The sequence below is a fragment of the Zonotrichia leucophrys genome, chromosome Z, assembly GCF_028769735.1.
Source record: "Zonotrichia leucophrys gambelii isolate GWCS_2022_RI chromosome Z, RI_Zleu_2.0, whole genome shotgun sequence".
Lineage (NCBI taxonomy): Eukaryota > Metazoa > Chordata > Aves > Passeriformes > Passerellidae > Zonotrichia > Zonotrichia leucophrys.
In genome coordinates this window covers 19915476-19940826 of record NC_088200.1, presented here as the reverse complement: position 1 = coordinate 19940826, position 25351 = coordinate 19915476, and the positions used below count along the sequence as shown (strand labels likewise).

The window sequence follows — 25351 nt, the reverse complement described above, 5'->3', positions numbered from 1 at the left end:
TAAAGAATTTTAACTTTTAAGTTCTAAACACTGAACGCACATTCCACCACCAGCTGTTTATTAGATCCCCAATGGGGAAACAAAGTGTTTAAAACCACCTGTCTCATGAAAAAGAATAATCGATTTCTTAGTCACCTATTTCTCCTGCCCATTAGCTTGATGAGGCTATTATGCTCTTGGAGACAAAACTAGCAATTTAAAACTACGAGTAGCTTTAAACATTTTAAAACAATGTTCAAGTGAGCAAAACCAAGAACATACAAATTAAAAAATGCCAGTAGAAATTTTGGGTTGTCAACTTTCATCTAAGGCTTAGAACACAGCTCTGCATCATACAATATAATATTATTTTTTTAGCAAGAATAATGCATACTTTTCCAGGCAATATTTGAGCTAGAGGTGCATCAATACATATCAGATCTCCTGACTCATATTCCCACATCTAACCCATACCAAAGTAACAGTTATGTGTTACACCCAGTCTTACAAAGCACTATATGTACTGGCAGTGTGACAAAATGCTTTGCAAGATTATGACACTGTAACAATTCATTCACATATGGGTAACATACTAGATAGGAGATAAATTCCTTTTCTGAAAATATAATTTAGATTTTCTATACTGGTAAATTGTTGTGTATTTACAAAACATATTATGAATTCAAGCTTACTAACCTTTCTCCTGGTGATCCACACTTTATCCCAGTCAACAGAGAAAAAGCAAACTTCTCAGTCACCTCAGCAAGCAGGCTATATCCTTGTGTGTCCTTGCGTTTTGGACTAGCCAGAGCACAGAGTATCTCATAGAATAGACTTCTGCTTTTATCAGTGAGTAACAGTTCTTCACCTACACCTGTAACCTAATGAGAAGAAATCAAACAACATTTTACACAAAGGAATCTGCTTGTAACATTTCCTCATGTTCAATAGTTTAGTTGTATCTTCTCTGGGATTTCAATACTGAAACTGAAAGTTCAGAATATTTTTCCCAACTCCTGATCACATAGGAGTTTCCAAGGCATAAGACACAGTCCGTCAAAACTACATAAAGATATGCTTACTAGGGGATTTGATTATTAAAGAAAGGATTTGTTTAATAATCATTAAAGAAATTATTCTTTCACAAACCAAATATTTTTGAATCCTAGAAGTTTTTAAATTATTTTCTCCATTTTCTTTATGTCAGCAATCAAAAATGAATGGGTTTTTAATAATGCTTTGTATCTAGGTATTTAGAAATTTTCCAGCTTCTATGCATTATTCCAAGGATCCAGAAGAGACAGAATGCCATAAAACTAATCCATAATTTTCATAGAAATTAGAGCAATGCTTAAGCACTCAGCTACCCTGAGAACCCAATTCCCTAAGCTACTGGAGGAAAAAAGACTGATGCTTGGTTTGACTACAGTAGACTCCAGCTGGCCCAAGTAGGATTTGCTTGTGTGTTGACTGCAGTCTGCTGTATAGATAGGAGCAGGGATTGTGACAGGCCTAAAAGCAACAAAGGTGTGAACCAAGAGTCAAGAAAACATAATAAGCTCTATGAAACTGCAGCACCAAAAGGAAAATTGCACAGTAGAAAATCTAGAGCTACAAGTATGTATGCAAAATTAATACTAGTTGCTCATTTCAACCTGTTTGATTTCTGAATTCTTACCACCTCCTAACTAGTGGTAGACAAACTCATTCCTTGATTGTGGGACTTCCCAATTTCCACTTTTACAGTCTGTGCTTCTGAGTCACTGCTGTGGATGTGATCTGCCTTTATATATATATATTTATATATATGTATATATGTATGTATGTATGTACATGTATATATATGTGTGTGTGTATGTGTCTTGTTGTGTTATTATACTCTAATTAATGTCATTAGTCATTTAAGAACAAACAGGATGTGTTTACCTTATCTATTATATGCACCACAGCAGTAAGTTGCTCTTCTGTAGTCTCTGTAGCCACTTTGACATTCAGATTCTGAAGGATCCTGTATAAAATGCCATCATCAAGAGGCTGATGCAGTTGATCAATCAGTCCCCAAACTGGCAAGGAGTCCAAATCTGAGACAATGGTGATGTTAGAAATACCATACACATCATCTATCCTGGCACCGCCTGTGGGATTAGAAAGTACAACCTGGAAACGTTTAGGAAATGGGTTTAAAGATCCTGTCTTTGGAGTTAGGGTCACATCCAGGAATGCATTTCTCTGTCCGTGTTCAAAAGTCAATAAACCTTCAGACCTGGCAAAATCTTGTCCTGCCACAGCTGGAGATATGAAGGTCCGTCCAATAGGTTCAGGTTTTTGTAGTTCCTTAAAACAAACCAAAAGAGTTTTAGGTAACATTATGATAGATGCAATTGTACAAAACCACCTGCTGTAGAACGTACTTTAAAAACAAAATGTGTAAAAAAGAAGTCCTCTTTCAAAAAGCAGCTATGAGAGATGAAATTATTGCATTTAAAATAATTATCTCCCTGAATTAGTAATCAATCAAACCTAGGAGAAGAATTATGTATTGTCAATAGTAAAAAGGGTCTCTTTCTTTTCCAGAACAAAAACCACAAAACTTGCTGTGTGAATAAATACTACAGAAATGTTAGCACATGTGTGAATTCCAGAATGGTTAATGTAAAACCACGACTGCAGCACAAAGTTCCTCACTTTAGGGTAGAGAAAAGCATTACAAATACGTAGAAAACGAAATAAAAGTAAAGCAAAAGTTTTGGAAATCTATGTCCAAATCAATATCAATTCATGGTATTTTTAGTTCCAGAATACATACTTAAAAGATGAATAATCCATTTAATACAAAGGCAAAGCAAATGCTATAGAATACATATATTCAGTAATGCTACATGTCCTTATTTCCTTGTGAAGCAACACTGGTTTTACCTTCCATGAGGTTTGCAGATATTGTTTCATTCTTCAAAGTCTTGTTCTTTTTGTCACTTGCCATAGCCTTGACATTACATCTGGTTATATAATAAACTTTCTTTAAGAGGAAACTAACCTGGGCTATAATTCAACTGTATTATTTCTTCAAAAGTATATATTAATTTAATAAGGGCAGCTTGTATACTGACTCCTAAGTAAAGGTCTCCTACTGAATAAAATTAGGATTTTTATTTGTGAAATACTAGCCCCCTGGACAGTAGCAATTTCTTTTCCATTTAACAGCTAAATTATAGAGAATTCTTAGGTTGAATAAATGTGAAAATTTGTTACCATACAATCTAATTGAAACACTGGCCAATTACTATATAATAAATGGATGGAAATACAGTGTAAACCTATATAGTTAAAATAGACGTTCATTCAATATAACAACAGAATGCAGAACCTTTTATTATAAAGGGTAATTTTATTATAAAGGGTAAGTATATAATAATTCACCCCCAAAACAATGATTTTAGGCATAAAATCACAGATATTCAAAGTTGATCAGGTTAACTACTACTGATAATGGTAAACTTGAAAGAGCATCTCTTGTAACCTGTGCCCTGATGGTGGATTCACACATACTAGGGAAGTGGCAGGAATCATGTTTTTGCAATCTGCTAAAGGAGAAACTTCATCAGCTGCAACAATAATGAGTGAGGTGTGCATTTAAGAGAAAAAAGTGTCAGCAGCTAGAAGAGTCTTGTACTTCAGATGTAAACACCTCAAAAATTGCTGGATTATGGCGTTTATTTTACATAAAGGGCATAATCCAACAAAAAAATCAATGGGGATGATAAAATTTACTTTAGCACATGCTATTTTTGATAAGAAGAACCATTTTTCTGTTTAGTTCTCCAAGAATATTGAATAAAATTTGAATAATTCCTCTCTCTTTTCCTATATATGTTCTGGTACTAATAATAGTTTTGTACCTTAACAGAACAAGTGTCCTGCTATCTGGATGTTGTAAATACAACCATCAGGATAAAAATTTCAGATGAAAAAGCCTCAAAAATTGAAGGCTCACAAGAGCCTTAGAACAAAGAAAAAATATATTAGATGCCTGGCTGACCATAATCTTTGAGACCATTGAAAGATATTGCTAAAAAAAAATATTCTTGACAATGCAATAAGAAAAATTTCTTTTAATAATGGAAAACCAAAGAAGCTAGGCTCAGCAAATGTTTGACTGTTTCCTGAAAAAATGCTAATCACAGTGATATTTACTTTAAAGAATAATCAAATATTTAATTTAATATTATTTAATTAATTTCAATTATAAAATGAATCATAAAAGCCATGATTTTATGAATGGTTTGGGTTGAAAAGGACCTTAAAGATCATCTAGTTCCAAAGCCCCTGCAGTGGACAGAGACAACTTTCACCAGACTAGATTGCTCAGAGCTCCATTGAACCTGACCTTGAACACCGACAGGGATGTGGCATCCACAGCTTCTCTTGCCAGTGCCTCACCGCCCTCACAGTAAAGAATTTCTTCCTGATATTTAATCTAAACCTACTGTCTCTCAGTTTTAAGCCATTCCTTCTTGTCACTACGTGCCCTTGCCAAAAGTCTCTCTCCAACTTTCAGGTAGGCTTCCTTTAGGCACTAGAAGGCCGCAATTGGGTCAGCACAAAGCTGCCTCTTCTCCTGCCTGATCAATCCCAATTCTCTCAGCATTCCTCACAGCAGAGGTGCTCCATCCCTCTGATGAACTGAGTGGCCTCCTCTGGTCTTGCTCCAACAGCTCCATGTCCTTCCTGTGCTGAGGAGCCCCGAGCTGGAGGCAGCTCTGCAGGTGGGGTCTCACCAGAGCGGCGCAGAGGGGCAGAATCTCCTCCCTCCAAAGCTGCCCACAGGGCTTTGCATGCAGCCAGGGCGCATTTGGCTTTCTGGGCTGCAAGTGCCCATGGCTGGCTCATGTCCAGCCCCTCACCAGCACCCCATGTCCTTCGGGGCAGGGCAGCTCTCGATCTGTTCATCCCCAGCCCGTACTGGGGGCTGCTCTGACCCAGGTGCAGCACTTTGCACTTGCTCTTGTTAAACCTCATGAGATTCCCTAGGGCCACTTCCTGAGCCTGTCCTGGTGCCTCTGGATGGCATCCCATCTTTCAGGAGTGTTAACCACACCCCTCAGCTTGGTCTCATCTGCAAATTTCCTACGGGTGCACCCAATCTCTTCATCTATGCCATTAATGAAGGCAGTAAATAACACTGGTCCCAATAGAGATCCCTGAGGGACACCACTTGTCACTGACAGTCTGAGGCACTGACTACGGCCCTCTGGATGTGACCATCCAACCACTTTGTTATCCATCAAATAACAGCCCATTCAAATACAACATAAAACCCATCTCTCTCCAATTTAGAGAGTGGGATCTTGTGAGTTATGTGTCAAAGTCTTTATGGAAGCCCAGATAAATGACATCTGTAACCCTTCGTCCCGAAGCAGGGGATCAAGAAGGAGGCAGTACCACAGGTCCAGCAAGCATGTTGGCGTCGGCGGAAGAAACTATCCCATCAATCCTCCTCATTCTCTCCAGATCTCACTCCAGTTACTGAAGAACCCTCTCCCCCAGCTTCTCCTCCACCCCTTGACCTTTTATACCACCTTTCCTCCTTTTCCCCCCCCGGCTCCAACCATAACCCCTCGTGAGTTTTACTTAAATTGGTTGTTTGGGGAGGAACCATATCTGTGAATCCTGCATACTTTTACAGCTCTCCTTTCATTTCAGTTTTATCTCCCCGAATGGTCTTCGAATTGACTACGCTGTCTCTCAATCCTTGTTTGTTGTTGACCGTACTGATGACCTGCGGATTCCTTCTGCCACCTGCAGAGCCGTGGGTCATCCCCCAGCCAAAAATCAACGTCTGGCGTGCCTTGGCCCAATCATTAGGACAGGACAGTATATGCCTCGACACCGGCGCAGCAGAAGCCCCGATGTCGTCTTACCTTGTGGGGATCCCTTTCTCCCCAGGCGAGTTCCCCCCTGCCTTCCAGTCTGCCCTTTCGCCCGTTTTGGCCCAGAGCCTAACCTTCCTCCCCAGTTTTGAACCCAGTAATGCCTGGAGAAGCAGAGTAGCTAGGCTGAGTCCTGCGCCCTCCGAGCCCACAGAGCTGCATCTACTCGGTTCCGCCAACTCCTCAATTTATTTTCAGTTTGAATATAGTTATGCCCCCATATATAAGGGCAGTGAGGTAGTCCGGCAGACAAAGAAACAATATCAAGCAAGCCAGTGGTACCGCGCTGTTCTAAAAATCATGGGCCCCACCTCTACCAAGCGGACCCCTTACGCCCTTCCCAGGGGGGTGTTCTTGATTTGTGGCGATCGAGCGTGGGCAGGCATCCCCTCTGGTCTGATCGGAGGGCCGTGCACATTTGGCCGGCTGACGCTGTTTACCCCCAACATCACCCAAATTATCAATGAGAAAAGGAATAACATCGCATCCGAATTGGCCAGATCTAAAAGAGATCTTAAAGATCTCACTGAAGATTGTGATGATAAAGTTACCCATTGGTCTCATTCTAAATCCGTCGCCTTTACCATTTTATTGCCATGGTTATCGGTGGCGAAATCTCTGGGTGAATTGGGCCGCCTGGAGTGTTGGGTGGTTAAACAAGCCAATTATACTTCAGCCGCATTATACGACCTCCTTAAAGACGAGGAAATTACAAGGAAAGCAACGCTCCAAAACAGAGCAGCAATAGATTTTCTACTGCTGCTCCATCACCATCACTGTGAGGAGTTTGAGGGACTCTGCTGTCTGATCCTGTCCTCTCAGGCCGAGGACGCCACACACTCCATCAAAAAACTCCAAGACCTCGTCCATCAGGTCAGGCAAGAGACATCAGACTGGCTGGGGGACATATTCAAGGGTTGGGGCCTTAGCAGGTGGGCCAGTTCGGTGTTAGAATCAGTTTGTAAAGTAGTTTTGAGCTTGATTGTATTTTGCATTTTGATCGTACTGATCCATAGTTTGATCAAAGGACTAATAGCTAAAGCCACCTCAACGACTGTCAATCATGCCGCACTTCCTCTGGAGGAACATTTCGAGCTAAAGGACCTCTCCTCAGAAGCCGGAGGAGATTCAGATGAAGAGAGATCCACGGAGCTGGCTCAAGAACATAAGTGGGCTAGCGAACTCCAGCTCGAAGAAAGCGAAGATTGGCAAGACAAGCCGCAGACACCTTCCTTTTGAGTTGCATAGACTGTCTAAAATTTTAATTTTATTTGATAAGAAACGGGGAGATGCTGTGGTGTGTTCTTAAGTTTGTTAGTTTGCTCCCCCCATTTTCTGTATTAAATGGTTTCTCCCTTTCCCAGAGAAGAGAGCAGCAGGAGAACTTCCTGCTGCTACCCTGTCAGTTAGGTTGCTATGGAAATGAAACTGCTCCTCCCCTGGTTTCTCTTATAAAGTGAAAGTTGTTTCCTCCTTGGGCTCAGTCAATCACTCCTTTTCTCCTCCCAGGTTTCGAGAATTTTCTTTTCTCTGGGAGTTATGGTTGGCTGTAGCCCCGGAGCCCCTCCTATGATTTATAACAGTGGGTTACTTTGGTATATCAGTTATGTTTCGTACCTCCAAATATGTATTTCTATTGGATAGCTGGGTTTCCCTGCCTTCTTCCCCCCTTTTCTCTTAAAACCCTCTCCTGTCCCCTGTTCGGGGCCATTTGCTGGGTGTTTCCCCTCCTTGTTGGTTCTTCTGTAATAAACCGACAGTTTTCCCCCAGCAAGTGGTCGCCTCCTAATTCGTCTCTCATCGCGCTGCTCCGAGCTATCACCCGGCTCAGCCCGAGGCCAAGACGCCGAGGGGGGCTGGCTTCAGCTGCGCAGGGGCCCTGGCCTTCGCCCCTCACCAGATAGCCGGATTCCAGGGCCGTGGACGCCCCCGCGCACTCTGATGTAGTCATCTCATCAGAGAAGCCCACTAGGTTGTCAAACAGATTTTCCCTTGGTGAAGCTGTGCTGGTTCTCTCCAAGCTCCTCCCTGTCCTCCACATGCCTTAGCAGAGCTCCTGGGAGGATCTGTTCCATGATCTTCCCAGGCACAAAGGGGAGGCCAACAGGTTGACTGTTCCCAGGGTCTTCCTTTCTACTCTTCCCTTTTTAAAGATGGATATAGTAATACTCCTTTTCCAGTCACCAGTGATTTCACCTAATTGTCAAGACTTTCCAAGTAACAAGGGATACTGTATTGGCAACAACATCAACCAATTCCCTCAGGACTCTGGGATACATCTCTTTAGGTCCCACAGAACTGTGAACATTCAATTTCCTCATGTAGTCATGAAGCTGACCCATTTTCCCATACCGTGGGAGGGACTTGCTCTCCCATGCCCCATCCTGTGGTCCACCCACTACAAAGGTGTAGGAAAAAAGGTTGCCAGAGAAGACTGGCAAAAAAATATTGAGTCCATCAGCCTTTTGTTAATCTGTTGCTACCAGTTCCCAGCATTATTTATCAGGGGGAAACACCTTCCTTGACCTTCTCTTTCTAGTTAACATACCTTTCTGGTTAACAAGGCCTCCCTGTTATTTTTATATCCCTTGCCTGGTACACTTCCAGCTTCACCTTGGCCTTTCTTACACATTCACAGTCTATCTCTAGTATCTTTCCAGCTCACCTGTCCTTGCTTCAACTGCTTGTGCATTTGTTTCTTTCTCTCTAGTTTGACCAGCAGGTTCTGACTCAGCAATGCCAGTCTCCTGCCTTCATTGCCTGATTTCTTGCTCCTGGGGATTGCTAGCTCCTGCGCTCTATGGAAGACTTTTTTAAGGATCTGTCAGCTCTGTTCCACTCCTTTGTCCCTGAGGGCAGTCTCCCAGGGGAACCCTCTCACTATCTCCCTGAAGAGCTGAAAGTTTGTGCTTTTCTAAACATCAGAAAGACACATAAAAATAAATTAAATAATAATGTCTTACCTGCATACTGTAGGTAACCATTGTAGTTACTGATGTACTAGAATCTCTAAGAACTTGCAGACTGATTAAAGCTGTCTTCTTATAAGCAACAGCAAATCGAGATCCCAGAGCAAAATACACCAAACCATGAGGAGCATCACTTTCCAGGACAGTTATAAAAGCAAATCTGGCACTGTTGTTCAAAGCAGCTCCTGCGCTTACAGCATACAGCTCAACAAAAATATAAGTTTCAAATTCTGGAACCTGTAAGTGAATGATGATTTTCATGTCATTATAAGGCTTACTAATAACTTTCAGCTTTGAATAAATGTTTATATATTAAATTGTATGCACAGTGGATCACTTTAATAACACTACACAAGAACGCTTCCTGAAATGTACAATAAGTACAATAAAATATATCATAAAAACAATACTGCAAGGAACATCACTCTGTCAGGCACACTTATTAAATCCCAGATTTTCACACAGAACTTGCTGCATTACAGTAGCTATTTAAATAGTGCAGGTATAGTGACTGTAAATTTGACATAAATGACAGTACCCTCCAAGAGTGCCATATTCCAGATTATAGATTTACATAGATGTACGACTTATGAAGAATTTGCTCTTTCATTTTCTTTTTACCTTACAAAAAGGTATATCCAAGTCCCTTTTGGAAATACTACACAGAATTAAGTATGCAATTTTGAAAATGCAATTAATCTGTATAATAACTTTCCTGTATTCAAGTACTGATATCAGTTAAAGTTCTGAAAAACATTTTATATACAACTTAAGCATTTAGACACTAGTATGTCCATGTATGTTTTTACAAGAAATTAAAAACTTAGTAGATTTGCACACTTAACTCAATTTATTTAAAATCTCAGAGCTTAGACAATACTATTTGATAGACTTTTGTGATGTTTCACATATACCAAAATATTTCACTCTGAAAATATAGGCTGTGGAACTTTGTTTCCTTGTTGAAAATAAGGTAGCAGTGTTAACTTTACAATATGATTGTAAAAGCCTCGTCTTTTATTTCATACCTACAGCACAAATGTAACATTTAAAAATAGACATCCAAATTTTAAAATTCCAAAAATTCCATTCTAAAATTCCAAAAATGGCAATCACTGAAGCCTTTTTTTTTTTTTTTTTTTTTTTTTTTTTACAATTTTTAAAATTGGATTTCTACAGCCAGGTTTTGGTATTGGTGGAACTACACGAGGGGCTTCTGTGAGAAGTTGTCCAAAGTTCTTCCCAGCTGCCACAAGTTCTGTCTGCCAGAGCCAATGCCAAAAAGCTCCAAGATGGGCGTGACACTGGCTATAGCTGAGCCAGTCAGAACATCCCTATGATATATTTAAGAAGCAAGAAACCTGTTCTCATGCAGATATAATTGTGGCCAGAACAGAGCAGGGTGACAACACATAAGAGGACCAATTCTACAGACAGCAAGGTCTGTGTGGGGGAGAAAGTTCTTCAGATGGGATTCCCCTGCAGTTCATGGTTAAGCAGCTGGGCCCCTGCAGCCCATGGACATCCATAAGCATGCAAAGATCCACCTGCAGCCCATGAAGGAGCCCAATGCTGGAGCAGGGGAATGCCTGAGAGGAGGTTATGACCCCATGGGTGGTCCACACTTGACCAGGTTCCTGGCAGGGACCTGCAGACCCATGGAGAAAGGAGCCCACACTGGAGCAGGCTTCCTGGTAGGACTTGTGGCCATGTGGGCGATCCACACTGGAGCAGCCTGCCCTTGAAAGGGCAACAGAAGGATGACCACACTTCAGCAGTTTATGGAGAACTGCTGCCTGTGGTATGGACTCATGTTGGAGAAGCTTCCCATTGGAGCAACCCCACGGTGAAGCAGGGGAAAGACTCCTCTTCCTGAGCAGCAGCAGGAACAATGTGTGATGAAATGAACATAACCCCCAATTGCAGCTCCATTTGCTGCTGGAGGGGAGGAGGTAGAACTGGAAGGAGGGAGGGGAGGAAGGAAGGTGTTTTAAGGTCTGAGTTTACGTCTGATTATCCTACTCTGCTATTGTTAGCAGAAAATTCATTCAGTATCTGTAATTTGAGCCTATTTTGCCCATGATGGTGTTTGGTGAGTGATCTCTCCTGGTCCTTGTCTCAACTCATAAATGCATTACTATATTTCCTCTCCCCTGCAAAGGGAGTGACAGAGAGGCTTTGGTGGGTGCCTGGCATCAAGCTAGGGCCAACCCACTACATAAAAAAGCTTTGTGTTTCAACTCTGAATTCTTTGAAATCCTACTTTAATTTTAGGATTTTTAGCTAATAAACTCAGTACTGCTGAGGAAGTAAAACTTATGAAAGCTAGAATGTATCCTTCAAAAATGTAAAGCACTTAATGTATTTGCTGTATCATCATTTTTAATACATTTACTACTGATTTACAAGCTTACTTATGAAAGAAGAACCATAAGAAGAACTAGGAAATATTTGGAGAGATAAACAGTATATGTTTTCAATTAAATTGTTAAGTGGTTCTCTGAATGAAATGTTCTTGACTAATGACAGGCACAATTATACTGGAATGAATGGGGAGCTTTAACCTTCTAGTAGCACTTGCCAGGATGGCACATGCTTGTGCTTCGTGTGGCACAACCGCATGTCTCTGCAGCTTGTGCAGTGCTGTAATTAAATACTGATATCACTTCTTTGATCTAAAGAGGTTCATAATCTCAGTTTACCCAGCAGGGCAGCCTGTTCCCTATACACCTATTCATTGGCTCTGTGACGTAAAAATAACATCTGAAGATGGAGAATGAAAATGGCTCCCTTAGTGAAATAAGGGAATGCATCCTATCTCCTAAATAGCAAATCCCTCTTTCCCACATATAGCATGTTGCAATATTTTCTAGAACTGAGTCAGAAGAAAACACGGAAATCTTCCCATCTACTGATTTTCCACTGCCCAGACCTCAGCTTTGCTACTAGCTTTGCCACATTCTTGACAAGAAAGTCTCACAGATATGTATGTTTGGCAGAAAGATTTTTGAATGTAGAATCTGAACAAGGAATAGAAATGAAGGCAAGCTTTGATATAGAAGAAAAGAATTGCTGAGCCAGTCTTACTGGATAACTAAGAAGGCAAAGGATATGTTAGTTAGAAGGGGGTTTTATGGCTTGAACAAAGGATAAACCCACCTCAAACAAGAAGATATTTTTATCAAGCAGAAAGATAGCACAGGCAAACAAGCCTGCTGATGCTGCAGTAGAAAAAAGAATTTTCCACTGCAAGAAAACTGAAAAACACCTTCTAGCTTAAACTGTAATGTACTAACTTTCAGTGGTTGGAGAATAGTAACATGAATATGGTAATTACAGTAGTTACGACATGCTATAGGTAAAAATTAAGGTATAGATTGGTTCTTCTGTAGTAAGATACTCAGCAAAGAAAAGTGTATAATGCATTGTAACCAAAACTAAAGGGTCTTCAGGCTTGTCTGGAGCTGGAGCTGACAGCTGTAGGCACAGGCTCTGTCGCCCACGACCCTGGACTACTGTAATGTATTGGATGTAATAAACTGCATTATGAAGAGCCACCTGAAATCCCACACCCCTCATTATGCCTCTTACACCTGGGCGCTAGGATAATTTCTTTCAAAAATTTAAAACTCTCCAACTTTAAAATAATGGCAAACATTATTCCTTTCTTTCTCAAGGGCTTACTCTAACCCCTGGGTATTCAGACTAAAATATTTTTTTCTTCTCTTTTCAATAAAAATGACTGAATACTGTGTTTTGTGTTAATACAATCATGTCTGTATTTTAGAGTGCCAGCTGAGTCTCACAAGGCTGTCAGACTTAGACAAATGCAATTTAGTGGATGATGGCTCCTAAATTTAACTTCACTATTCAAAAGCCAGATGTGAACAGAGACAGATTTTTAGATACTCAGAAATTCTTAGGCAGTTTTTATGAGTTTTCAGGGTGCTAGATTTAGGAATATAAAATTACACCAAAGAAAGACTCAAAGGTTTTTTTGTGCAATGAGATATTACTTACAGAATGTTTTTCATCAACCACCTTAAGAAATGCTTTGGTAGATGAAAATCTTATTGTGTAAAGGATGAGAGTATATGATCAAACATTTCATTGAAACAACTCCATTATTTTTCCTTACTGTTTTTTAAAAACCTAAGAACTGTACTTTACTCTTCAAACTAAATACTTTTCTCCTTCCCAAATATTTATCAGTCACAATGGAGTCAGTAGAAGACTATAAATAAACATGTTCCAGAGAAGTCAAGCAGATATCAAGTTACCATCTTCAAACTAAGTATTAGTTCCTCTGGATCAGAGTAGTTTTTTCATCTTGACAAAATGCAATTCAGTGCTGCACATGAAGAGTAATAATTACTTACATGATCAGGTTTTATTTCAATAGAGATGTTGCACATTGTTTGACCTGCCACACAGGTCGTGGCTCCCAGCACAGATACAAGTTCATTCTCCAAGTTCACACCATCCTTCAGAAGCACAACAGCTGTTTTATTAAAGGTCACACGCCAGAAGACTGTCACATCTTCAAAAGCCCTATAAGCAAAAGAGAAGAGTATGCATTTACTGAAGGAGAGCACAACAGATCTAGGAAACATAAACCATAGATATAACATACGTTTTATATTATTCAAAACTTACCATTATGGATCAACTGCTTTACAATGAAAAAAATAGCTCATTTCATTTGAATTTCTGCCTCTAATAGTCATTTGGATTATAAAACAAAAGTAGCAGAAGAAGAAAATAAAGCAATTATGGGAACCCAGATTCTTCTTAATTTTTGTTTCAGATAACACACAATCATCTGAATAAGAGACACTTGGAAAGCAGGGATGCCCAAGTACTTTCATTAATACCATAGTAACCATTGGCCTGGAAAGCCAGGTAGACTTAGTCTTTCCTGTAAGTATAAGGAACTTACCATACTTGAGCATATTTATTTAAAGTATACACAAAAATGCACAATATATATATATATATGTGTGTGCTAATTAGGAAAAAAGTGAAGACATAAGCATACTGACACACAACTTCTTCATTGCTCTCTGTAGTATTCATAGCTGCTTACATTATACAGAGAGGTGAGAAGTGGAGTTACACCTTTAGCAGTGCAAATACATTACCTTAAGCAAAACCTTCACGTTTGCTGACTCAGTATAAAATGGTAAGCATTTGAGGTTTTTTCCTGTTTCTGCTTTATACCAATAAAGTGACAGACCTAATTATATTCACAACTTAAATGCCCCATTGCCAAAACCTGTGAAGCTATTAATGGAGCTGAAAGGGAAAGACTTATTATAAAACTCTGTGATGAAAACCTCTTCCACTAACAGTAGCTCGTGTGATTCAAGACAATATATTACAGAGTGTAAGAAGAGCACTGGAATCCACTGTTGCCTGCACCTGTTTGGTTGCCGTGTGACAGTCAGCAATACCTCTCTGTTTTCTGAGTCTTCATCAAGTATCAGGCCACTTTGTACTTCTGGAATGAATCCCAAAATGCCATTCTGGAGATCACTTCCTGTGTAAGAAATAGTCCATGAAAGTAAAAAAGCCAGAAAATTAAGCTGAGAGTAAATTATACTTTTAATATGTACAACTGTTAAAACTCTAGTCATGTATCAAAAGCATGCTGTAAAGTACTATTTCGGGACACCTCAATTCCCCTAATATTTCTATTCTTAATTTACACTCTAGATTTTTAAATTTAGAACTTAGAGTTTATAAATTTTATTTTAATCACTAGAATAATAACAACTGCTTTTGGAAGTAAATTCCTTATGAGAGTCCTGGCACCATTTTTGCATGTAAGCTTGTATTTTCAGCAGCATTCAACAAACTGACTGAATTCTATGTCCCTCGACTTCAAGAGACTAAGTGTTACAGCAATCTCCAGAACAATCTCAAAAGCCTTGCTTATAAATGCCCTTATGAGATACTCGCTCCAGCTATATTTATCATAAATCTTAAAACATTGTGTCACAACAGAAATGGGCCTCAATAAATAAAGTAGGTAATGTGATAAAGATGGGCTCCAGTGATGTAACTTAAGGTTTCTTATTCGTCCTATCCATGATGTGGTTGAACCCATCAATTTTCATAGATGATTACATCATCTTTTCTCTTGCATCTTTATTCTATATGTAGAAATTGTGCGCTGCAAAACACTATATTTTTCTGAGGGGAATGCAAGTAACTTCAGAAAAACAGCATTGGAAGATAAAAAATTCCCAGTGTTAATGAGGGGAAACTAATGTCTTCACAGTGCTCAATCAAATCTTGCATCTAAAGGATTTCTCCTGGCAGGTAGTGATGGCTTTACTCTATAATTGAAAAGACAATCTACTTCCACTTAGTACTTACTAAAAGTCAATATATATATAATAAGATGAACGGAAACTGTGTGTTTGCTTATGCACATGAACAACTATTTTACCATTCGCCTTAATACCTTGTCTCATGTTCCAGCTTCATGGAAATTTGTATTGTAGGTATAACTCTAGAGCATATTAATACACTTCTGTGGTATTCAATACAAGCTGTGGTATTCAATACAAATTGCAACACATGTCTATACACATACTTCTGCAATTAAACCTGGGGGTCCAGTGGCCTGTGCTGGCCAGCTAGCCAACCATAGCCAGGATCAACCTGGGACCATGGAAAGCAACACCCTAAGTTCAGGGACATTGTTTCAAGTTAGGGAGAATTTAAGTTTGTTCGAACAGGAGAGTTACCATGCTAATATGGGTAATGTTGCCTGGTTATGATTGGTTATAATGTCGCTAGAACTTTCCATGTTAGTGTTTATAAATAGGGATTGCCCCTTATTCCAGGTCTTAAGTGTTTGGCTGTATTTGAGAGCACTCCTGTTACTGCAGCAGAAGAATAAAGCACCCTCAGATTTTCCACCTAAAACCTGTCACCCACTTTTCTTCCATGCTGACCTGTTCCAAACATTGCCTATCCTCACAGGTGTGGGTGGAGCAACGCAACCATTAACATAAATACCCAGGGCACTGGTTACTTCCACGGTAAATTTTACAGATAATGCACATGAAGATAACTTGTTTAATATGATCTAGTTTTGTATATGATCTTGGCTGCTTCCTACACTCATCCAGCAACACAGTTTAATCCTAGTTCTCGATACCCACACTGATTTCTTAAGACTATCTAAACACACAACACTCCCGTAATGTTGGACCTTATTTTCTTGATTAGACTAAACTGAGTTAACCTAAAATTTGTTCCAGTGCCCAATTTCTTTCTAAAATTTCATCTATATTGCAGATTATATTGGTTTGTATACAGTTGATAAGCCTGACAGGATATTTAAAAGCTAGGGGAAATTGGAATTCTGACATCACTTTCTCACAGTAGCACAGTGACTGATAGAAAAACTCTTCCTTGGTGACTGAGTATGCCAATTCCTGTCCTCCATCCCCAGAAGCAGAAGATGATTACACTGCAGGTGTGAACTGCATCGTAGCAAAGAATGAAAACAGAAGCTGTTCATTCTACTTTGTACAAACTCCATCCATTGTAAAAGAAAAATACTTAAAAATACAAAGTATATGAAATACATCTGACAGAATGCCAAGATAATTCAGGTTAAAAGGGCCCTTTAAGTCTCTAGTCCAACACTCTTCTCAAACCTTAATTATTTCTGAAACCAGACCACATATCTCAGAGGTTTGGGGCTTGAAAAAATTCCAGGGATGAAGAGAACCCATGCAACCTCCCCAGGCAACCCATGCCACTGGCTCTCTGTACACAATAGAAAAAAATACCCAGGCTCAAATGAAGTCTCATTTCAACACATACCCACTGTCTCCCATCAAGCACTGCTGCCATAATGTATTATTTAAATAATGGGTCAGTAAATTTTTATGTCTCTCCTCTTTTAGGTAATCTTATGGTCTCAGTACGAACTATGTCTTCTCTATTCAAATGTCCCATGACATTTTCTTTTTCAAAATCACGTTTCACAGAGTAAGTTAGGAAAAGGAGAAAAAAAAAACCAGGTAAAAGAAAAAGTAAAATAATCTTAAAATATTCTGGATCCTGAGAAAGCAAAGTACCTGAAGTGACACAATACAAATCATCTGGTCTTTAGAAACAAACCAAGCAAAAAAAGGTGGTGATCTTTTTGTGCCATAAACTGTCAATAAGTAGTCCGTATTTACAGTTTTAGAAAATATTTTGGTCTGAATGCAGCACTAGAGTACTGTGAGAAATCATCTGTACAATACTGTGAACTAACAATGGAAGCCCAGCAGTTCCATAACAGGTTCCTCTTGGACACTTCCATTTTCATACCATAAGTTACTTGATGACTCTTTTCATAGTCACAGGTCTGTAGCATAAAGTATCCCACTTATTCTTTGAGTTTGGAAGTCACAGATCTACTGAGATGGGAATTTCACATCCCAGGAACAAGGAAAATAGCAAAAAACCAAATGAGCCTGCAATGCTGCTCCATCTTTAAAGAAACAGTTATGCTCAGCTGTCACAGTATGTCACAGTACAAGCTGGCTTGTACTGGGCAATTAATTCAGATATAAGTAAGAAACCCAGCTGGTTCCATAAACTGGCCCCTGGGCTGACAGACAGGAATCTCAACCAATTACATTCCATTCCAAGCTGCAGACATCTCACTTGTCTGAGACCTGGGCCATGTTAAAAGATCAGACTAATGAGCTATCCAGTAATATCCCATTTATAAAGAGAGGTTGAGCCATTAAATGCTCTCTGTTGCCACATGAACATTGGGTGTGTGGTCATCACTATCTCTGACCCACCACACACATGTTTCACTCAGTGTTCTTTCATAAAAGACAAGAACAGAGATAAGCAGCACCTACAGATGTATTTTGAGTTACACTGCTAAGGGATGCTAAGGGGGCTTTGTGCATTAGATGCTTCCTCTCATCTGGAAAACGTTAGATTTAGGAATAAAATACCCTGCTTATTATCATATAGAATTCCAATTTTACATGAAAATTGCTTTGAGAACATATATTTACTGTTATTTAATTGAAATATATTTACTCATTTCCTGGGGGAAATAATATTACCTGCAATAATTACTATTGCAAAAGCACCAAATCCATGCTCATCCTTTCCTTCCACAATCTGAGCTCCATATTCAGGATTTGAAAGGAAAACATAAAATGATTCCTCTCCTTCAGGCTCATCATCATCAAAAATTTTTATGGACACCTGGCTTTCAGTTTCTCCATCCAGCAAAGTGAGAGAGATTGTCTGTTCTTCAAAATCTTCTCCTTCCAATGCCCATGTGAAGTTTGATTTTCCATAAACATTTCCAAAAGGATATGAATCTACTGCACTCTGCGCACTCACTCCCCCAAAGGTTTTAACAGTAATTTTAATATCACCAGTAAATCCCTTGGTCCTTCTGATCTGAAGCACTGCTGTGTTGGAGATATTGTTGTTTGTATCTTCTTCAACATAAATAAACTCTGGCCCCAAACTTAGTATTCCGTGATGAATATCATTAGCCAGGATATTAACTGTTGCAACACTGAAAGCTGGATTCAAACGGGGACCCCAGTCAAGGTTTGCAGGTTGAACATCCAGAATTTCCACAGAAGTCAAGTTTACAAAAAAAAACTCTTGTATTTCAGACACAGTGTCATCAATTATTGATATTTCTATCACTGCATTTGTCTGAAAATGTAAAAACATAAGCTCTCCATTGTAGATGGGTATAAAGTCTTCTAGTGGTTTGGCACTTCCAGGAATGGTCTGATATGTCAGTTTAGTAAGATTACTTTGAAAACCAAACAATCTTTGGACATATAGTCTGACTACCTGGACATCTTCTTCAACTGAAACTGATCTTGAGTTAAGATCAAACTGGAAAATCCCCATGGGTTCAATTTTAGCTATTGTAAATCCTGATCTGAAACAGAAACAATATCACATTGAGAGAGAAATACAAGTAATAAAAAGCAGAACAGTCAAGCATAATAATTTTCAGTGAGCAATCAATGATGGCTGTGAGAAAGCAGATTAAAAAATGTGCAATGGTAGAGGGAAGAAATAGAAATCATACAAAGCAAGACATAAAGAGGTTCCCTAAAAAATGTTTTTGTAGTGTTTGAGCAGCCCTCCTCATACTTAATGCATCCTAAGTCAAGACAGGATACTGAGTAAATTATACATAAAATATGGTCTTCCTGACAAAATGGAGAGGCAAAGGAAAGTAGATCTTCCTACTGTGAACATAATACAGGAATATAATATAGCCACTACAAGTATTACCAGTTTTAAACACTGAACAAACCTCCTGTACCAAGGGCAAGCTGTGAAGTAGACAGATGCTAGCAGATTTACAGTTTTAGCCAGGAAGCTGGAGAAGGACAGGAAGTTTTTTTAAAATATACAGTACAGCTTTGAAATACTGCCTCTTTATAATACTAACCAAAGTACTTTTTTTTTTAGATCTGAGTCTTGTTATCACTTCAATTTAAGATTTACTTTGTTGGTATTAAATATATTGCCTTCTTATTACAAAATATCAGACTGACTCTGCTGAATCTTGTGTCATCCCTTTCTCTCTAGAACTTAAACATTATTTAATGCCAGAGGCTACCAAATGGCACAATTAGAGTGAGTGGATTTGTCTAACAGATGAGACCCTTCGACCACTTAGGAAGCCAAAAAAACCTTCAAAGCAATCGATGCAGGATGCAGTCCTAAGTTTTCTAGGAAAAGTTATTCTCATACACTCAAGGTATTTGACTTGCACAGTAAATATGTGCTTGAGGACTCAAGTTCATAGGAGGGACAAACCTAGAAGAGTCTGTTTGAGGAATTTAGGCATCTGATTGGCTCCTGACTTCCTTCAGATTTGCCAGCTCAATTTTAACATGGTGAAGCCAATACTTTTCTCCTTACAGTGTCACAGTGTCACTCCATGCCCATTTTTTATACATTTTCATCTTCAACAAGGAAGAGTGAAAATAGTTTGAAGAACAGATAATTTAAGTGAGTCAAAAAACTACATTGATTGTAATGTTTTAATTTTTCAGAATAAAAAGGGGGTTTAATATAAATTAGTCATTTTTAGAGCATTTCTTTTTTATTTTGATATCTTTTAAATAATGGTTGTCATCTAAGATCTTCTAAATATAGATATTTAGGGACACTGAAATTTGACAGTTTATTTTATTCTTCAGCTTTCTGGTTAAAACTGTTGATCTTGGTTCTTCAGCCTAATTGTGTTTCCTAACTGTCTCCATTGTTCTAGACACATTCTAGGTACCTCAGATCCCAATGCCAGGAAACAGACTGGAATTGAAGAAAAGCCTCAGTTTCAGACAGATCAGATCTTCAGTACTGACATTTGTTTCCATGTGAGACAAGACATAGAAATTATCAAAAAAGAAACTTAAATTTGCTAGCTACTATAATTTAATAGGGATTTTTATATTCCCCTATACATGTCATAATTCTTACAGCATCAGTGCAACTCAAAAGTGTAAATAATATCTTTACCTCAGGCGAGCCCCACCAGACACATTGCTGTACACTGCTGTTAAAGTGATGGCAAATATCTCAGATTTATTTAGGCTTGGAGTAGCCTGAAATGAAATCACTTTACTTTTTTCCCCAGAGGAAAATACAACAGTACCTGAAAGGAAAATGATTGAGACAGTTAAAATCACGAAAAGGAATTCTATTTTTACCTGGAAATACACTGACATAGGAACTTTAGTCACAATTCGATTTCACTGAGGTAAAAAATCTTCATTATAAGGGTCTTTCCTATAGAAAACTGTCCTTCAGGGGCATAGCATTGTGTCTAAAAGGAAAGTTGTTTTTTTCTCATAAAGTAAATATGTCCCTTACAGATAAAAATTGGATCACACAATTTCATTCTAATGACTCTTCATTAATAATGGAAACATGCAGAGGTACAAATAACTAAAAGGTTATCATATACTAAAAAGTATCATCGCTTAGGCAACTGTCATAGCTGTTGTCCTTGTAGCTGTATATAACTTGTTTCAGCAATTACTCACCAAATGGAGGAGTAATATTGCCTAGTTTAACAGAGTCAGTGACTAGGTCTGGTGGGCATCCTGAAATCCAGCTAACTATAACAGTGCCATAAACTCCTCTTCTGGTTATGACAGCATGGCCTGTCCCTGCTACAATGTTTGTAAGTCGTAATATCACAGATTCAAAGCCAACCTGTGAAAACATAGTAGATTTTATCAGAAAATGGAATAAAAAATGGATAATAGCATATGTGAAAGCATAGTACCTTTTGTAAAATGAGCATCTTACAATAAGGATGCAGGCATATAGATAAATATATGTGCATTTATCTACGGACATATAAATATACTCTCTTGAAAGAGCTCATACAAACTCTTTAATAATACTTGCAAATTTTAGATTTCTGGCAATTAGATTGCAGGGAAAAGGACCAAGTATAAGTGACATTTCAGCACTGAAAACAGTGAATACAATCTGTGTCTCTTGTTTAGTAGCAAAATAAATCCAGCCCGCCCTCAGTGCTCACAGGTAATAACTGTACTACTCTCTCTCTCTACATATATAGATATATACATATAATTAGGTCTAAAATAAGGTATTAATTATATATCCAGTTAAAAGCAAGTTGCTACCGCATGACATTGTACACAAAATTATTCTTGCTACTGTGATCTACTTTGCTTTTTCTCTGAGGAGCAAATAGGAGTGAAGATAATTTGCATATTCAAAAACCAATGATTAATGGATGTATAGTAGTATATGGTATATAATAGTCTTTCTGAAAACAGTGTATTCAGAAAGACCATCTGACTTAAGTTTCATTGTAAATTAAAAACTACAACAATTCTTAAAGATAATTAAAATCATTAAATAAAAACTTCAATAAAATTTACGAATTAAAACCTTGAAGAGTTAAATGCCTTTGCTTGACATAAAAAAAATTGAATTGTAGCATATATACCATATCAAAGTAGGAAAATTATCTTTTCTCAGTCTCATACAAAATAGATAAATGGAAAATTTATCACTCAATGATTACCAAATTTACGGACATCTGCATTAACATCCAACATATATTCCATCTCTTTTTGCACATAATACTGAATTCATGCTATTTTCTGCTTTGGGGTTGCAGTACTTATGGAAACATTGTCCAGATTTACTTATTTTCCTTTAAGTCCCCTTTCATGTAAATACTTACACTACTTACATTTTACATATGAAGACACCTTTTCCAATTGTATTAAAATGTTTCTATAAGAATTTTTATCAGAGGAAAGAAAAACAAACAGTGCAAGCAATAACAGGAAGGATCTCTTCCATCATATTGATTACAATGAAAACTTCACTGACTTTTAGAACAGGTATCTTCTGCAGTGAAGTGTACCTTTCTTCTGTGGTAGGAACATGACATCACAACCAGGCTACTGACCTGTGAATTGGCAGCTTCCTCAGGAATAAGCAGCACAGCAGACTTTGCTATTCCTAATATTTTAGGCACGTCCTTGGCACTTCCCCTAACCAGGCTTACATTAGTAAGTTCCAGAGTAAAATTCAAGCCCAGTAAAATAAATGCCTTTGAAGAGAGAGAGAATTTCATTAAAAAGGTAGAAATTTAATTCCACTAAAAATATTATCCAAAAGTGCAAATAATTAACAAAGCAACCTGCAGATTCTTGTTTGTTTACATACAAAGCAGCATTTTCAACACAAGTGTTTCATTGATTATGTTTCTCAAAGAATTACAGTTAAGCCATCAATATTGTGAAAGTAGTCTGTCAGCAGCTTGCTGGAATATGAGTTTGTAAAGCAACTATTACCATTTTAAAAAGTTGCATTTGACACACTGGCCGCCTTTGGTTTGATTTTAATCTTTAGGATTAAAAATATTTAAGATGGTTGTAAGAGAATGTAAGAGTGGATGTAAGACTGTGATAAAAATGACAAACAACAAGGAAACAATGGAGACTGCAGGTATATTTATCTTTATCTTCATTGGTCACAAATGACAGATCACTATTTACAATCCAAAGAAACATAAGAAAATATTTGCATTCATATAATAATAAGATATTGAACTGATAGTAACACAAAACAACAATGTAAGGAAAGTTAAAATATTTGAACACATCCATAACAGTGATTTTGCAATTACTGTCAGAAAATTTGATTTTCTATTCCAGTTCTACTCCATAAAGAGGAAATTCATAACACCAAGACTCTCTTTTCTGCTTCTTCACAGCTGATATTAGTAAGAATTTTTAATCTTATTTGTATTGTGATGAAACAAGTGGAAACAACAGATATCATGGGAGCTAAAAGAGTAATACACACCTGGTTGCTTATTGGCACTCTTTTTACTCCAAAGCTGGCACCATCCTTTATTGTGAGGAATCCCACCTCATTCCCAGGTTCAATTAGTGCTTCCTCATGAGGGGATATGACACGGTACTCAACCGTCACTTCTCCAAATGCCCCAGCATGCCGAGTCACATTAATCTGAACATATCGATCCAGGGCTTTTTCTACCAATACTGACTGCTGATCAGAGTACAGAGCAAACACTCCATGAGGATCATCATTTGCAAACACTGTGATCTTTGAAACTCCTTTCTCATGGTCTAAATCTGCTCCACCTTCCACTGAAATCAGCTGTACCTCATAGCTTTCATCCAGCTCTGGAACATCATCAGGTAACAGGTAGATAATTATCTCAGCTGTACTCTGCTGGTCAGCAATGACAACAGATCCCTTTGTCTCAAGAAAGTCACCTGTCATGTCAGATTCACTACATATTTCCCAGTAAACCTGAAATTAGTATTGAAAATGCAAAATTTAAAAGAAAGAAAAATAATCTCCAAAGTCAGAAACTTGCAAATTCAGGATTCAGTATAGACAAGATATGGAACAGACTGCTTTTAAATGGCTAAAATAACAATTGGTTTGGGTATGCATAGGAAGAATATGCTATCACACAGACTATCTTTCAAAAGAGTGTGTTATTTCAGTAACAGTGTTAAGGATATAAATATTTCCTTTGTCTAGTTTCAGAAGATTTATGTAAAACTATGTGGAATTTATGAACATTTTTCAAAAAGTATTTCTCTTTTGTCACCAAAATACCATTGCTGTTTTTTCCTCACATAAGAAAGGAATGAACTGTCATTAAACACAGCAGATGTTTCTATTAATTGATCAATTTATTTTAAATTAAATGAGTTACTGTTAAAACACTCACTTCTAAACTTTAGGTAAAAAAAAATGTTTTGACATTGGTGCTTCAGAAAAGTCTGAGGAAGTCTGATTCCATCTAAAACAGTAAAATGCGATGATATCAAAGACAACTCACTATGAAAGTATTGTCTCTTATTCTCCCATCGAAAGCAAACTGGGAGAGAAAGAAAGCAAGAGCAGTAGAGCATTTTTGTTTTTCTTTTATTTCCCCTGACCAGAGAAGACTGAATTTTACTCTCCAAACCACAAGTACCAGGGCTAAGCCCTTCCTAAATTCAGTCTAAAAGGCAACATAAAAAAATTAATTTGAGAAACACACAATTGAAAGGCACAGAGTAAGATATTTTTCAATCTGAAATCAAGGATGATTTCAGATTACATTGTTTATTAGGAAAAGAGTGAGAATACCGTTATGTTCCCCAGAATGCCTTGAATTCGTTTGACAAACAGTGTAATATTTTGTGGCCCTTCATCTCCTGAGGGTTCTGCAAAATTACTCTCTGTTAATGATTCAGGAGCAAACTGTACAATTCCATTTGGATCACCAAACTTCTCTATCTGTAAAAAGGTAAACAAACATTTAAAAAACTAGAAATGTAGTGTGAGTTGTATTCTTGTTGAACCTACTGATATTTTCACTGCTAGATGCTACAGGGGCATATATCTGTTAGTTCCAAAAAGACCAGAGAAAATTTTGAATGTCTCTTTTTCAGTTTTCAGTTTCCCTGTCCAAGAAGGAAAAGAACAAAGTTTTATTTCAAATGCTACATTTGAGTATTTTGATTCTAAAGCAGGAAATGCTCAGGCACCATGAATTAATATACAGAAACTCTTCTAATACTAACAGTTTGGAAACTCAGAACTATGGGAGAGACAGCTCATCCACATCCATCTCCATGAACCATTAGCTGCAAAAAGGATTTGGGGTAACATGACTTCCTGAAGGGGACTGTGGAAGTAAGAGCTAATTACATCAATGTCTTTCAGACCAGATAATTTAAAAAATACCATTTCCAGGGGAGATTCTTTTGACGGCTTCTTACAGCAGCTTTATAAATATTTCCTTAGCTGCAGTATCTCTAGAGCACTGATTTGTCTGTGATAACTCTCAAAAACATCTGCATTTATCTTGTACTATAAGAGGCCAGACTTTCTCCCTTCCTCTGAAGAGATGTCAAGAGGGACAATGTC

The 25351-nt window shown here is 38.1% G+C and overlaps 1 protein-coding gene across 1 annotated transcript in view; it reads right to left on the bottom strand.

The window, feature by feature from the left end:
- Positions 1–25351, bottom strand: part of ADGRV1 (adhesion G protein-coupled receptor V1) — a 269354-nt gene that overhangs the window by 144091 nt on the left and 99912 nt on the right. The window contains exons 69-79 of the mRNA XM_064735976.1: positions 24569–24718; positions 23261–23734; positions 22359–22502; positions 20947–21118; positions 20420–20555; positions 17974–18821; positions 14297–14414; positions 13255–13426; positions 8870–9112; positions 1906–2313; positions 676–860 (exon numbers count right to left, since the gene is read on the bottom strand). Coding sequence (XP_064592046.1) covers positions 676–860; positions 1906–2313; positions 8870–9112; positions 13255–13426; positions 14297–14414; positions 17974–18821; positions 20420–20555; positions 20947–21118; positions 22359–22502; positions 23261–23734; positions 24569–24718 — 3050 coding nt within the window. The remainder of the gene's footprint in view (positions 1–675; positions 861–1905; positions 2314–8869; positions 9113–13254; positions 13427–14296; positions 14415–17973; positions 18822–20419; positions 20556–20946; positions 21119–22358; positions 22503–23260; positions 23735–24568; positions 24719–25351) is intronic.